We start from the raw sequence: 16,854 nt of genomic DNA on the forward strand, positions 1-16,854 counted from the left end.
TTTTTTCTCCTTCTATTACTAGGCTCTTCTCAAGGCAAGTACAGCTATCATGGCAATATTGGATTCTAGGGTGCTGCAGGAGCTAAACTGTGGACTGAAGTCTTGGTGCTTTCATGTCCCTATAGTGAACACCCTCCAGCAGTGCCCAACTTTCTAAGGGTTTTCTTCAATCAAATACATGTCCCTTTTGCAATCTAAGGTGCATTCATAGCAGTGTGCTAACTTTCATCTGAGTTCATCCGTTTTTTGGGGTTTTTTTTGTTTTTATCAGTGTGGGAGAGGCTTGCCCATAGCTCCTCACCACCGCTGACCCTTGTACTTCATTGATTTTATTTTACTCCCATAGCACTGGCACTGCAACTGATTCACAACCCAGTCTACATATACTCAGTACCAGAAGTCTGGCTATCAGTGTCAGACCCACAAAGCAGATGCCAGTATCTGGGTACTACCCTGTGCCTTCAATGACAAAGGGGCAGCAGGCTCTTTTACACTGAGATTAGAACAAAGCAGGAATTAAATGACATACAATTTCAGGTATCCACAACAGATTTTACGACTCTCCAGTCTGTGAAGATAACCCTCTGCAGCATCAGAAGTATATAGCATGAATGATATTTCAGCTATTATTTTTATCGTGGAACCAGAGTTTGTACAGCTCTGTTTCAAAAGCATAACAGAAATAAATTGTGCAGGCTAAGTCAGCATCAGAAAATACAGGGACCTGATGTGAACATGGGAACTCGCCCCCCCTCATAAATTCACATACTAAATTCAGGCTTTTACAATACCTGTTATAGCTGGATAAGGTTTCTGAGATGTAGGACTTTAGAACATTGCACCTCAGGTCCCAGAATGGTGTTAACTCTCATGGAAGGTGAATGAGAATATATAAGCATGTACACATGGGGGAGTGTGCTTCCATCAGGGTTAGTGGAAACTGAAAATGTTCAATATATTTCCAGAAATAAGAGTGATAGCATACGGAACATATTTCAGTGACAGATCTATTGAGTTTTAACATTTTCATTACTTTATTAAAAAGAAAACACACCAAGACTATGCTGTATAAACAGAAACTGATTTCCTTCTCTGTTTATCTAAAGATGATTCAAAATATAGACATTATTCTAAACAAAATGGGCCTGATTTTCAAAGCATTTTACACCCTTAAAATTGTGTTTTACACATGTAAATGCAGTTTACTCATGTAAGTGGGTTTTTGAAAATTTCTACTATATATGCCATTGAATTGTCCATAGGCTTTACCCGCATAAGTGCATGTTTAGACGGTAACTTTCATACCGGTATGGGTGCACATGTGCGCACGTTCGTCGGCCTGTGCCCAGAGATACAGCTATTTTATAACATACATGCGTATATGCACACGTTATAAAATAGGCTGGCTGCACGCACATGTGCTCTGAATTTTAAGTGGGCTCGTGCATCTGCATACAAATCCTGCTTCTACTGCAAAAGTGGGGGGATTTCAAAAGGGTCACATGCTGATGTATTTGCCAATATTACCAGTTTGTTCCCAGTTTGCCCAGTTAAAAGATAAGTCTTTCAACGCCCCCCTAGTTTAATAGCCTTGCTTCTCCCCAGTTAGCTCCGACCCTTAAAACCCCACTGATCTGCATATTTTTCTTTACTTTTCCATTTACAAATCATCCATAGCAGAAGTAAAGTTATGCACAGGGGAAATCGGTGCATGCCAGTGCGCATAAGTATCTATGTGCACATTTTAGGTTCCAGCCCCGAAATGCCTATGCCCTGTCCAGACCACGCCCATTCCCCAACCATTTCTGAAAATTTCTGAGATGTGTGCACTGCACCAATTATGCTCGGATTTGGGTGGCTTATAAATTCTGTTCAGCGCATGTGAGCCCAACTTATTCGTGCATCCCCTAATGTGCACGCCTGGCTTTTAAAATTCACCTTTAAGTGCATAAACGGCTTTTAAAAATTGCTACGATAGTACTTACATTTACACGTGTAACTCCTTTGAAATTACTTCCCCCATGAATAAATATAGCCTGTATCCATAGCATGGAAGGCTCTATTATAAAGTTTAAACTGCCCTTTTATACAGTCTTCTAAACAAGATTAATCCTCATCACTATCATCATCACTATCACAGTGATCGGCATAGTTAAACACAGGAAATCTGACTGGTAGGTCACGCCATTGCTTGCAAATTTTTCTTGTTGTTTTCTCTCCTTTAAACTCCACAGTAAAATATTTTATATTCAGGCAAGGCAGATCTAAGCCACGGTGCACCATCATAGGTCCCCATGTCTGAAAAATATTTAAAAAAATACATATGTGATTTGTGTTAGGTACTATGAAGAGAAAAACAACAGACGTTTGAACACAACAGAAATAGATGGCTGTATACTTACCTGGCCACATTTTTTGCAGATAATCTCTCCATTTGTTTGGTAGTCTGCAAACCTTTCTTGCAGTGTTTTGTTTTCTCCTTGAATGTACAGGTCTCTATATTGTAACAGACAATGATAAAAATTAGGACTTATTCTGCGAAACAAATCTGCAACCTGGAGCTTCAATTGCCATCGCCAAATGTGAAATAACTAGTAAGGATGCAAACAATGGAACGAATGAGGCCAGAACCGAAATTAACCTCCAACAAAAATATTTTTGGATATTGTATTTGCTACTTATAAAAAAAAAAAAAAAGGGGGGCCTCTGCTAGCCCAGTGCTGAGGCCTAACACCTGGCTGGACCCAGCACCAGGGCGGATCCTTTTCAAGTGCCAGGGCTGGGTGCTCCCCTTCTTAACCCTTTTTCAAATTTAGTAGGGAAGCGGGCAAGAACAATGTCCAGTTGCACCTGCCTGGGTCCTGATGCTTTAAAAATGGTGTTGGCTAGCTGTAGAAGGCTCCATTTTGTTGTACGGCTGTAGAAATTTATGTCATTATAACAATATGACACCAGCTGCACTTTGGTGCTGTCCCCAGGTGGATGGTGCCATTTTTAATGCATTGAGATCCAGACAGGAGTGATTGGGCATTAATCCTTCCTATTTTGCTAGGGGTAAGAGGGAGCCAAAGTGGGCGCTCTCTGGCTACAGCACTTGGCAAAGACCCAGTCTGCACTGGGCAGGTCTTGGAGCTAGGGCATGGTGCAGGGCTCAATATGGGACTGAGCCCAGCCTGGGTCTAGGCCTTGGCATCAGGTCTCAGACCTAGCTTAGGGCAGCTTTTAGGCCCTTAATGGTCAGGCAGAGCTCCTGGTGTCCTTTGGGTTTTTTTGTTTTTTTTGTTTTTTTTAGTTATTTGAGGTTTGTGTTGTGATTTATTTTTCTTGTTTAATATTTTGTTCAGTTTGAAAACATTAAGGGGCAGATTTTAAAAACAAAAAAGAAAACATTAAGGGGCAGATTTTAAAAGCCTTACACACGTAAATCCAGGAGGATTTACGCGCATGGGGGGGTTACGCGCCCGGTGGTGCACGTATGTCCCGGGGCTTGAAAAAAGAGGTGGGGCATGGGCGGTCTGTGGGCGTGGCCAGAGGCCTCCATATTGCTGCTGGACCAGCGAACGCAACCTGCGCATGCCCAGAGGCAGGCTCAACTTATAAAATAAAGGTTAGGGGGGTTTTCGGTAGGGCTGGGGGGCGGGTTAGGTAGGGGAAGGGAGGGGAAGGTGGGGGGAGTGGAATGGGGAAAGCCAGCAGGGCCCCCCAAGGGCTCGGTGCGCGCAAGGTGCACTAGTGTGCACCCCCTTGTGCGCGCCAACCCCTGATTTTATAACATGCGCGCACTGGGTTGCGTGCATAAATGTACGCCCGCGTGTGGGTATTAAAATCCAGCCCTAAATGAACTGAATAAAAATGAACTTCTTCCTCCCAAAACAAAAAAAATGAACATTTTGGGGCTGTATATCTCTAATAACTCTGTCAGCATATCAGGCACACGAAAACAATAAAAGGACAGTACTTTTGAGTCCAGATTTCACTCTTTTTATCTAACGAGCTTGCTATCCAGTTTCAAAATGGTTTTAAACTTGAAAAAGTGCTATCTGAAATTATCATGGGATGTGTTTAAAATAATTCGGATTGTATTGGTCATAGCAGATTATCATCTTTATGATGGGGAAGGTAGCAAATTTTTGAAAGGCTGCGTGTCCACCTAGGTGGAGAATGCATCAAGCTAGGGTGAGTGTACATTGTAGAAATCTCATCTTTGTGTACCCTTCTTCATTCCAAATCACATCAAAATTTCACGGATGTGTACTGTGCTGTTCATACCTCTGACTGTGCATGTAAAACTGGGCCCCAAACCCTAAACCACCACCAAAACCTCACCTTGAGATACTAGTTGACCCTCCTACAGTGTTATAAATAGTTGACTAATATAAGAGCCTTATAAAGACTTATAAAGAGTATCTCTCTCTCTCTCTCTCTAACATGGAAATTATCACGGGTGCAATAAAATTAACGCGTGTTGTGGTAACTCAAAATGTACCCTAACCATGCTTTTTTTTTTTTTTTTTTTAATTGCGGGTGCTGTTCTTCATCATTTTGTTATAAATTTCGAATCTAGGCCTTAGAGAGCTTACACAGGACTTGATAATTATATGGGAGAGTTTGGCTATATCGTGAGTTCCAGTTTCTTTCCAATAAAATGTTATTTTTTTGGACATTGACTTTGAGAAATGCAATAAAAATAGAATTAAAAAACAAATAATTCCTCCTAAAAACCTAAAGCCATTTTGAAAGTGGTTTCAAAAACCCTGCAGAAAGTTAAGAGAGGATATTACCACATCTGATAGTTATATTTAGGGAAACAAAAGATGCATCCATATTCCTGACTATTGACTACTGCTGTTATTGGAGCCTACTTTTCCTGATGCATCATGCTATATAGCATAGCATAAATCAAGTGCCTGACCCAGATTGAGGAAAAACAATTTTGGAACGTGTGTTTAGTGGAGCTGCTATGCCTTCACTCAGCAGCTGTGCTGGTTAGACTTTCTAGCCAATCCTCTGCAGGTTCATTTTTGATTTAAAAAGGACCAGGCTTCTAGAATAAGATGTCTCCATTTATTATGAGCTAAAACACTGAACAATAAAATAATAAGACAAAATGCAGGCACTATCTGTTCTAGATATACATCAGATATAATAGAAAAACATACAGGTGAATTTTAAAAGCCTTGCACGCGCATCAATTAGGGGATATGCGAATATGTTGTGCTGGCGCATGCTGAGTGGATTTGAAAAGCTACTTGGATACGAGCGGAACCCCTGCTGAGCGCATAAATGAAAAGTTTCCAAAAAGGGGCGGGGTGTGAGTGTGGACTGGGTAGGGCAAGGGCGTTCATGCATTTTACCTTGAATTAGCGCGCAAATACTTATGCGCAAGGCGTGTTCCGGGGTCCCCTGCCATGTAACTTTGCTTCTGCTATGGATGGTGTGTAAGTAATAAAACAAAAAAAATAAAATATACAGAACAGCGGGGTTTAAAGAGTCTGGGCTACCGGGGGGGGAAGGAGAGCTATTAAACTAGGGGGAGTTTAGAAGTCTTATGCCTTAAGTGGGTGAACTGGGAACAAACTGGTAAAACAGGCAATGGCGTCAGCACACGCCCCCTTTTAAAATCTCCCCACTTACGCAGAAGCGAGATCTGCACGCACATGCCCACTTAAAATTGAGCGCACGTGTGCACGCGGCAAGGCTATTTTACAATGTGTGTGCATATATGCACGTACGTTATAAACTAGCCACATCCCTGGGTGCAAGCCAGCAAACATGCACATGTGCGCTCGCGTGCTGCTTTGAATGTTACTATCATAGGCTTCGGTCCTTAGAAAATCTCCAGATGGCCATTTACATAACTTTGGAATTTTGTTTGTGGCATATTTAGCCATGCAAGAAAAAAAAAAAATAATCAGATCAACTAAGGGAATATTCGGTCTTGTCCTGTGATAGATTTTTTTACATCTTGCTATTTCACAGAATCAAGACCATGCTGACACACATTTTGGTTCAAGAAAAAAATGATGATTTTTCATTCAGTCAAAATTGGTGGAGGTCATTTTCAAAAGGATTTACGCAGGTAAAACTGGGTTTTACGCATTTAAATGGACTTTGCGCACATAAATGGACTTTTGAAAATTGCTACTTTTAGGTATGTAACTCCTTTGAAAATTCATTCCACAGGGCTGAATTCTGAAAAGGTTTTATATGCATAAATGGGCTTTTGAAAATTGCTACGATATATACTATGTTTACATATGAAACTCCTTTAAAAATTAATTCCAATATGTTTTGCTATTGATCTACATATTTTTCTATTGATCGATATGTTTTTTGTATTAAATCCTTTTATATAACTAGAAGTGCTGGTCTTTCATTTTTATTACTGAATGACAACAGATGAATGACTCTTCACTGTTTACCACTTATAATTAATGTCTGCACTTGTATTCATTACTACAAAACTCTGATCAATATTAATGACAGACATACTCATATTTTTTTTTTAATGATTATGTCTACATTAGAAGCCTTCAAGGTATTACATAAAACACCCTTCTGCTCATGAAATTACCATTCCAGGACCAGAGCACAAGATCTAGTGTACCACCCTTACAACTTCTATACTTTCTTGAAGAATATCAGATTATGGCAATGCTGAACAATTAAGGGAAAGTGCTCCAGTGTTAAAAGACTTGCCCCTAGATTCATCAAAATGCTATAATATCACATGCATAATGCCCGCGGTAAGAGAAAGAGGTGTGTTTAGGGTAATTTTTAGAATTACCACACCGCATGGTAACAGTGTCACATGGTACAGTAAAGTTTTTGCACCCTGTGATACTTCCATTTTGCAGCTCAGAAAGGAGAGAGCGCAAAAGAGCCTATTTATAAAGCCCTCATAGTAGTATTTATATGACTATAAGAAGGCCAGCAAATAACTTGAGGTGAGGTGTTGGTGGTGGTTTAAGGGCCAGTTTTACATGCAGAATGAGCCGTACAAACTGCACAGTACACGTCGGTGAATATTTGACATCATATGGAGCGAGGAAATTCTCACAAAGATGATATTTCTACAATGTTCTCTCACCCTTGCTTGATAGACTCTACAACAGGGTACCATCCATCTAGGGTGAGATAACATACTAGAAAGCATGCATTATGCTATTGTATGGTGCGATATTGCCCCTTATTTTAATTAATCCCGCCCAAACCCCTCCCTAATTCCGCCCCTTCCATAAATTTGCATTTGCACCATGCGTTATGACGTTAACGCGTTATTGTGTGCATTAATGTCATAACACATTTTGATGAATGACCCTATTAGAGAGAGAAGGAAAACTAAATAATAAACACGGGAACAATTTTTTTTTTTTTTTTTTAAATCAAAAATTAGAGAATGTACTATCTCTATGAATCTATTAACAACATCTATTTTCCAGCATAATTCAGCTAGAACTACACAGTTCCACTTTGTGAACTTACTTGAACTCCTCTGTCATGTTGACATGATGCATGTTTTCAATAACTTGAATGTTTTCTCCAGAACATATCAGTTCATTGCAGTTTCTGCAGTAGAATGATATCAACGACGGATTTTCTGTGAATGTTTTAGTTTTCTTCTTCTTGATTTTCATTTTTTTTTCATTTATGCTTTGCAACTGAAATTCATGGATCTGAAATAAAAAAAATTGTGAACACTCAATAAAAGGTAGTGAGATCCATCTTAACAATCAAAAATAAGAGAAAAAGCATGAGTAAATATAAATTGATAGCAACTGCATTACTATCAAATTTCAAACAGCTATTGTATCTATGAAGAGGAGTTTTCTAAGGTAGATGGTATCAGTGAGGAAGCTAATGGAGTATTCTGACTCAACCTAGCATTTAAAAAGACAGTAAGACATTCAATGGAGACAGTGCATGCAAATCTTTCTCATGCATATTCATTGTAGATATCCTGAAAACCTAACCTATTTGTGGCACTCGAGGACTGGAGCTCGCCATCACTGCTCTAGGAAAATTAATGAAGCAAAGAGTGATTCCTAACCATATATTCCAACCGTTCTAATTTATTATCAATCACCAAAAAGAAAATTGGTTCTTACCTGATAATTTTCGTTCCTGTAGTACCACGGATCAGTCCTGACTCCTGGATTTTGCCCCCCCCCCCCTAGTAGATGTTTACCAAACAAAACTCAGACTTATATAGGATGGTGCCACCTACAGTCCAGCAGTATTACGCAATGTCAAAGCAGAATGGATCACCAAACACCCAAACTAACTATATACAGTAACCTAACAACCTCCAAATTGTTCAACAACCCCCAAATGGATACAGGATCCATGTCATGCAACCAAAAACAATTGCAAGTAATCTGTCAAGAAAGGATCAATAAACAGTGCGGACTCGCCATTCCCTTCCAAGGACAAAAATGGGCGGGACTCTGGACTGATCCGTGGTACTACAGGAACGAAAATTATCGGGTAAGAACCAATTTTCTTTTCCCTGTACGTACCCGGATCAGTCCAGACTCCTGGGATGTACCAGAGCTAACCTGAATTGGGATGGGATCCAGAGAGGCCCGCTCTGAGCACTCCTTCTCCAAATCCTCCCGACTCTGGAGCCCAAACATCCAACCGATAATGTCTGGCGAAAGTATCAAGGACTTCCACGTAGCCGCCCTGCAAATTTCCTCGGAAGAAATCTGATGACATTCTGCCCAGGATGCAGCCTGGGAATGAGTAGAATGAGCCCAAAGACCTACTGGCAAGGAGCTACCATCCAATAAATACACAGAATTGATGGTCTCCTTTAGCCACCAAGCTATAGTAGTCTTGGAAGCCATGTTACCCCGTCTTGGTCCACTCCAGAGCACAAAAAGGTGATCTGATACTCGAAAACCATTGGTAACCTCCAGGTAGTGCAGTAATGCTCTATGAACATTGAGCTTCCATAAATCCTTAGAGAAGGGATCCAAGGTATCCAGGTCCGAAAAAGATGGCAGCTCTACCGACTGATTTAAATGGAATGAAGACACCACCTTAGGAAGAAAAGAAGGTACTGTACACAGAGAAACCCCAAAATCCGAAATTCTCAAGAAGGGCTCCCTACAAGACAGTGCCTGAAGCTCAGACAGCCTGCATGCAGATGCAATAGCCATCAAGAAAACCCTCTTTAAGGTAAGGTCTTTCAAGTTTGCCCTGCGCAAAGGTTCAAAAGGTGCCCCACACAAAGCCTTAAGAACCAAATTCAAATTCCAAGATGGACAGGGTTGTCGCACAGGCAGACGCAAATGTTTCGCCACCCCCGAAGGAAACGAGAGACATCAGGATGATTCACCAAGGATGCTCCGTGAATGTTACCGTGTAAAGAACCTAGCGTTGCCACCTGTACGTGCAAAGAACTACATGATAATCCCTTCGCCAAACAAGCCCAAAGAAAATTCAAATTTTCCGGAATGCCCGCCCAAGTAGGGACAATCTCTCTGTCAAGAGACCAGGCCTCAAAGACCTTCCAGACTCTCACATAAGATAGAGAAGTAGATACTTTACGGGATAGTAATATTGTAGACAACAGAGCATCAGAGTACCCCCTGGACTTTGGCCGCTTCCTTTCAAAAGCCATGCCGCTAGACAAAAACGCTCGACCTGGTCGAAACAAATAGGTCCCTGATGAAGCAGATTCAGCCAGTCCGGGAACCGTAAGGGAGCCACTATGGCTAGATTCACCAGAGCCGCAAACCATGGGCGTCTTGGCCACTCGGGATACATCAGATCTACCTCCATCAGATGTAACTCGATGCGGCGAAGGATCCTGCTTATGAGAGGCCAAGGTGGAAACACAAAGCAGGATATCCGTAGGCCAGGGAAGTACCAGGGCGTCCATGCCCTCCGCTCCAGTGTCCCTGCGATGAGCAAAGAAACGAGGAGCCTTGGCGTTCTTGAATGTCGCCATTAGATCCATACCAGGTGTGCCCCACTGGGCACAAATGACCTGAAAATGTCGTCCGCGAGCTCCCATTCTCCTGGGTCCAGATAATTGCAACTGAGGAAGTCCGTCTGCACATTCTCCACTCCGGCAATGTGAGAAGCCGCTATGCAGGCTAAATTCTGTTCCATCCATTCAATCAATAGACGAGATTCCAACGCCACTAGTTGGGTCATGGTGCCCCCCTGACGGTTGATGTAGACTACCGTGGTCGCATTGTCAGAGAGAACTCTGACCGACTTGCCCCTGAGGAGTGGTAAGAAGGCCTGCAGTGTTAACTGTACTGCTTTGGTCTCCAGTCGATAGATGGACCATCGAGCTTCCTCCTGGGACCACTGTCCCTGCACCGATTTCCGCAGACAAACCGCCCCCCAGCTGGACAAGCTGGCATCCATAGTGAGCACTGCCCAGGTCAGAACTACCAAAGGAACTCCCCTTCACAAATTGACCAGGGACAACCACCAATCTAGGCTGGACCGAGCAGACTCCGTCAGAGGTAAGGAGAAATGGAATTGCACCTGTAGGTAATCCCAGACTTTCGGAACCCATTTGGATAACAAGGCTCGCACCTGTATTGGAGTTTGTGCATTCGTTCCTCTGTGAGGGACACTGTTCCTTGCCGTGTGTTGAACAAAGCTCCCAAAAACTCAAGTGAATGGGAAAGGATTAACTGGCTCTTTGACTCGTTGACTACCCAGCCCAGGGATCTCAACAACTGAAGTACTCTGTGGATCGCCTCCTGGCAGAGCAACTCCGACTTTGCACAGATCAGCCAATCATCTAGGTATGGATGTACTAAAAATCCTTCCCTGCATAACTGCACGGCCACCACCACCACCATAATCTTGGTGAACATTCTGGGAGCTGTAGCAAGACCGAATGGAAGCGCCTGGAACTGATAATGCTGACCCAACACTGAGAACCTCAGAAACAGTTGGTGAGTGGCCTAGATCCTGACATGTAAATATGCTTCTGTGAGATCTAGGGATGCAAGAAACTCCCCCTGTCGAACAGACGCAATTACGGACCGTAACGTCTCCATCCGGAACCAAGGGATCCGCAGGCATCTGTTGACCCTTTTTAAGTCTAGCATGGGCCGAAAGGTTACCTCTTTTTTTTGGCACCACGAAGTAAATGGAATAACGGTCTCTTCGAAGCTCCGCTGATGGAACCAGAACAATGGCACTGAGGTCGAGAAGACACTGTAGAGTCTCCTTTACGGCCCGGCATTTTGCTACAAGACCGCACGTGAGACCATAAATCGCTGATGCGTAACCATGTCTTATCACTGTTAGGACCCACTGATCCGAAGTGATTTTGGCCCATTCCCCATAAAATAGAGACAGTCTGCCTCCCACCACTGGAACCGAGGAATGGACCGGCCGCACATCATTGTGAGGGCTTTCCACTTGGCGCGTTCTGGTTGGCGCCAGGTCTACTGAAACATCGCCCGCGAAAGGACTGAGAGTAGGTCTGCTGCCTGATGGCGTTGTGTCGAAAGGAAGACGCGGATCCCCGAGAGGTCAGAGGCCTCCAACCTCCTTGAAACCGAGACCTGGAAGCAAAAGACCCCCTTGACTTTGGCCTATCTTCTGGTAACCGATGCACCTTATTCTCTCCTAAGGACTGAATGAGATCTTCCATTTCTTTCCCAAACAGGAGCTTGCCCTTAAATGGCAAAGATCCCAGCTGAGATTTCAATGAAACATCTGCTGCCCAGTTGCGGAGCCACAACAAGCACTGTGCGGACACCGCCGACACCATGGATCTAGCCGATGTGCGAAGCAAATCATAAAAGGTATCCGCACTGTAGGCAATCACGGCCTCAAGCCATCCCGCCTGGAGTGCTTCCTCTTGGGAAAGAGAATCGTTGGCTAGCAGCTGTTGGACACAACGAAGACCTGTGCGTAAGGAAAAATTAATACACATAGCTGCACGGATTCCAAGCGTGGAGACTTCAAAGATCTTCTTGAGCTGAACCTCCAGCTTGCGATCCTGTAGGTCCTTAAGGGCCATCCTCCCCGGTAACTGGGATGGTAGTCTTCTTCGTGACCGCCGCCACCGCAGCATCCACCTTAGGCACTCTTAACAGCTCCAAGGCTTCCTCCAGCAGGGGGTAGAGTTTATCCATTGCCTTCGCAACTTTAAGCCCCAAATCCGGAGTATCCCATTCCTTGAAAAGCAAGTCCGTTGCCAAAAAGTGGAAAGGAAAGGCTGAAGGCGGACCCCTGAGACCTAACACCACCGGGTCCGTAGCCCCCAACCTAGACTCCCTCTTGGGGCAACTGGATCCCTAATTCCCCTAGGATAGCCGGAATTAGTTGACCCAGCTCATCTCTCCTAAAAAGATGGACAACCTTCGGATCATCACCATCCATCCCATGAGACCCTTGCAGACAGGTGGGTTGGTCTCCCCCTCAACCCCCCTTGGGGGCTGGAACGGGAAATCCTGGTCATCCATGTCTGAAGAAGTGTCCGGATCTTCCAGAGGAGGTCAGATATTGTCCCCTCTGCAGGCCCGGGTCCTGGGCGGTCTTTGCTCGCTTCTGGGGGCCAGATAGGGGGTCCTGAATGTGAGGCCTTTTCTTGCCCGTCTTCCGGGCCTTAAAGGCCTTATGCATTAGTAAAATGAAATCGGATGAAAAAGAAGAATCAGAGGAAATATCATCCCCATCCCCGTCAGGGGCATCTGCATCGTTAGGCAATCCAGGCCTCTTGGTCTGTCCCCCTCAGGGACCCTGCGCTATGGGGACAAATGTGGTGGGGGATCCTCCTCCCTGAGCGCTGTCTGTGCCGCGGAGGTCGCCGGTGTAAGTGGAGCAAAAATGGCGCCCGCTGTCTCCAACGCTGACTCCATAGGACCCAAAATGGTGCCCGTTTCCCCACGCTACGCAGGAACGGATTGGGGGCCGAGGACTGCAGCTCCCCAAAAGCACCGGTCATGGTTTGGACCCGAACAAAGAACCTTCCCGGGGTCGTGGAGGCTCCCTCTCCCCCTGAGACAAGTGGCGCATAAACTATCCCGTGACAGACGCGGCCGCACAGGCCCTACATGCGGCCCGATGCAGCATGACTGCGAGCCAAAAAAAGAACTATCTCCACCCCTCCAGACTGCGTCGAAATGGAGCGCAACAAACCCAACGCAATCGGAGAGAAGAGAGAGTCGAGCCCGAACAAAGAAACCAAAAAAGATTTTTTTTTCAATACCTAATAGCCTCTGGGTCCTGGATCAACTCGGGGGAGTGAGCCGGGCTCCCCGGTATCACCCCCAGATAAATACTCTAGCTGGAAATTGGGCTGTCCACCCAGTACCTCAGCTGCCTCTGAAACCAGGGGGGATGGTCCTTTCAGGACCTCAGAAAGCTATAGTTGATTTTTTTTTTTTTTTTTTTTTTTAAATACCTCACTATCCTGTCTCAAATCTCAAACTAGGCACCATCACAGACTGTAGGTTTTGCACCTCCTCCACCTGCTGGAGACAGAAGAATACTGCCAGACTGTAGGTGGCACCATCCTATATAAGGCGGCATTTTGTTTGGTAAACTTCTGTCTCCATCTGCTGGGGGGGGGGGGGGGAGGCCAAACCCCAGGAGTCTGGACTGATCCGGGTACATACAAGGAACTGTCTTTCACTATTCGCTGTTCATTTTTTTAAATTTTCTCCGTGTTGATTTTCAAGATTTCAACTCGCTTATTTTGATTTTCTTGCACTAATTCTACCTCTTTATTCAGAAAACCTTGGAATGGATTAGGAGGAGTCTAAATATTTCTCACTAAAGGCAACTGCTTCCCAGACTAACAACTTCAGGCCTTACCAGTCCAAGTGACACAGGTATATATGTACAAAAGAAGAATATAAATCTAATACCTTTCTCAGTTTATCTTCCTGATTTCCTCTCTCAGTCTGTTCAGCCTGCATTAAACCCATATCTATACTAGTCCAGTGTTTTAAAATGGACTCTGATGCTCTTCTGATGGGTCCCACCTCTGCGACGGAATGGTGATATATCAATTAGTGCCAACTTCCAGGTCTTGCCAGACACTGCATCCAAATGCCAGTTATGCTCACCTCCTGGTTTAACATTGTTTAAGTCCAGAAAGTCTACCATCACCTTGGCATTTAACAGCTCTCCAAAGATCATTGCGCCAGAGTCAACTGGTAATCCCGTTCAAAACTACATGAGTGTCCATAGGACAAGGCTGCTTCCCGAGTCACAGGGAAAATCCAGGACTTCTCCTTTTGCTTCACCATCACTAAGCTGATCTTACTTGCCCAGGATGTTGAATGAAGTATTACTGCCAAGCTACCACCACCCTGGACATGCCCCCAGGCATACTTTTACCAGTTTATGGGATGGGCAATTTTCAAATGAATCTTTTGCCTGGGTAAAAGGCTTTTGAAAATTGACCACTTGATCAGTTAAAATAAAGAGCTAGGACTATGTGAACTAGCAGAAGCAATATTCCCTTTTATCTCCTCACTACATACACACCATTTTATTGTAGATAGAAATTGGGATTTCTCTTGCTTCAAGAAGAGTCTTCATGGGCCCACCCACTTAATAGCACATTAGCTTTTTTGGCCAAGCAGGGCCAGTGTCACAATATGAGCCACAAAATCCAGGACCTAAGAAACAGCTAGAAACACTGGACCCAAATCTGAATGTCTGATAATCTCTAGTTGGACCCAACTGGCTCACTATTCTTTGGGGAGATTTAGCCTTCCCAAGCCTCAAACTAAATGCCGAAGAAGATTTTACTAGAAGTCCAAACTACTGCTACAGGGTGACCTGTGACATATTAGGGTAGGGAGGCTTCCTGACCTGGAAGACCCCCGGAAGACCAAGTTACTGCTACTGAGATGGTGACACCATCAAAAGCATGGTTCCTGAACTGGAATTCCAAGTTGCTGCTACCAGGTGGTGCATGACATAGCAGATTGCACTCTCTGTCTGTACTTGTCACAAAACAGTGAAAGGGAGAAATACCCTCCTTCCTCCCCTCCTCTCTCTGTCTGCTCAGGATGTTTTAATAAAGATGTACATATACAACAAGCCTTTCTGTCAGGTATTTAGAATGACATCAGAATTGTGGTTGAAAACTTTAAATGATTAGTCACAGGGGTTATAGCTACACTCTTTTTTGCCATAACCTATATCTCTGACCTCCAACTGTGCTCTACCTCTTCTACTCACCAGTAATTTTACCCTAACTCTACACTCATCTCCAACTCTGCTTTATCACTCCTATTCACAGACATGGCCACTGCCTAGAGCTAGTTCTTTTTTTTTTTTACAACTGCTATCTTTCAGACTTCACCACTTTTTGACATAACCACCCTCCCCCATTCAGTCGCCACCAATACTTTCAGGAAAGAAAACCGTAGAACAAAGGGTCATAATAAAAAGAATGAAGAGGGTCGAGTCAGGACCAATGTCAAGAAAGGGTGGTGGATACATGGAACGCCCTCCCAGAAGAGGTAGTGAGTACAAAGATGGTAATGTAATTCCAAAGGGCATGAGAAACAGAGATTTCCTAGTGGCTAAATGATGGAGGTGAAGAAAAAGGATAACACATGTTGACTGGGGTAATCTGCACAGAGCAACAATTACCCTAAGAATCAAATTAAAAAACAAAAACTAAAGATTGCTGGCAGACTGGATGGCCCACTTGGGTCTTTTTCTGCTGACATTAACTATGATACTATGTTATACATACACATCATGAAGGATAAATTATATAATCAGGGATACACTAGTTTCTAAATAATCTCAAGAAAACTAGCTAGTGTGTACATATTTCCGCTTTATATTCAACTTAAGACATATTTTACCATCTCATCTTTTTTAAATTTTTAATTGGAGAGGAATTAAAAGGAGATGGTAAAATATGTCTTAAGTTACACATACACATCATTACAAAAACTGGAAGTCAAGTTTAACATTGATAATGACGAATGGTGCAGATTTTTTCAGATATTAGGCATAGATTCCTGCCTCCAAATGGGGAAAGATCGCAACAATACCTTATCTAAGTATTTTTCTGGATCCATATCTTGAACTTTACGAATGGCTTTGTACATCATTTGTTCACGGAATGAATTCACATGCTCACGTTCAGCAACTCCAGACCCACTACTTGCTACCAATACATAGGTACTATCATCTGCTCGAGCTCGGCCACGTGCCTAAAGTTTGTAAGAGATAAATTAAGGGATATATGAATCATTTACATAGAGTTCCACTCTCGCTGCCACCAATACATTCATGAAAATCTCAACTTTTTTTTTTTTAAACTTCATTACTGCAATATTTCAGGGCATACCCCAAACTTTGTAAAAGGTATAAAAAAAATTATGGGGCAATTTGAAAAGGGAATTTCTGTGGATAAATGAGTGTGTTTAGCTACAGAAAAGACCTCTTTAAAAATTACTTCCCTCCCCCCCCTCCCCCTTGGGAAAGAGGTTCCCACTAGCAAGAGTTTGAGTGGGTTCAAAAAAGTTTGGAGATTTCATGTTTAAAATTTCCGTGCCTGATTTACCCCATGCACTCTGCGCCTCAAAAATACACAGGGTGTTGTAATTTAAAATTTTAGCCATCTAAGTAGCTGCTAAAAATTAACCCAAGACAGCTGGCTAAAACCAACCAGCTAAATCTAGACCTAAAATTTGGAAGCTCAGGATTAGGTGGCTAATTTATGCTCTGACCCAGTTTCAAAATTTACCCCATAAAATACATTTTTCAAAGGGTTCAGCTATTTAACTTTGGGAGTTAGGATCTTAATTTGGCTCTTTTGAAAATGTAAAAGGGTTGAGAGCCAAAATTTAAGCTCCTAGTTTCACGAAGTTCATAAATTGTTAATCC

General features: G+C 43.3%; 2 protein-coding genes across 3 annotated transcripts in view; both read right to left on the reverse strand.

Moving 5' to 3' along the window:
* The window catches only part of FAP (fibroblast activation protein alpha), a 257,755-nt gene extending 256,926 nt beyond the window's left edge, over window positions 1-829 (reverse strand). The window contains exon 1 of the mRNA XM_029605610.1: window positions 792-829. The gene's annotated coding sequence lies outside the window, so the exon portion shown is untranslated. The remainder of the gene's footprint in view (window positions 1-791) is intronic.
* Window positions 830-1,010: 181 nt separating this feature from the next.
* Window positions 1,011-16,854, reverse strand: part of IFIH1 (interferon induced with helicase C domain 1) — a 143,082-nt gene continuing 127,238 nt past the window's right edge. Inside the window, exons 13-16 of one of the 2 annotated variants that reach the window (XM_029605608.1) lie at window positions 16,017-16,178; window positions 7,486-7,676; window positions 2,403-2,496; window positions 1,011-2,298 (exon numbers count right to left, since the gene is read on the reverse strand). In XM_029605608.1, coding sequence (XP_029461468.1) covers window positions 2,107-2,298; window positions 2,403-2,496; window positions 7,486-7,676; window positions 16,017-16,178 — 639 coding nt within the window. In that variant the 3' untranslated portion in view covers window positions 1,011-2,106. The remainder of the gene's footprint in view (window positions 2,299-2,402; window positions 2,497-7,485; window positions 7,677-16,016; window positions 16,179-16,854) is intronic. The other variant, XM_029605609.1, reaches the window with a different exon arrangement.

Source organism: Rhinatrema bivittatum, chromosome 6 (assembly GCF_901001135.1).
Source record: "Rhinatrema bivittatum chromosome 6, aRhiBiv1.1, whole genome shotgun sequence".
Classification (NCBI taxonomy): Eukaryota; Metazoa; Chordata; class Amphibia; order Gymnophiona; family Rhinatrematidae; genus Rhinatrema; species Rhinatrema bivittatum.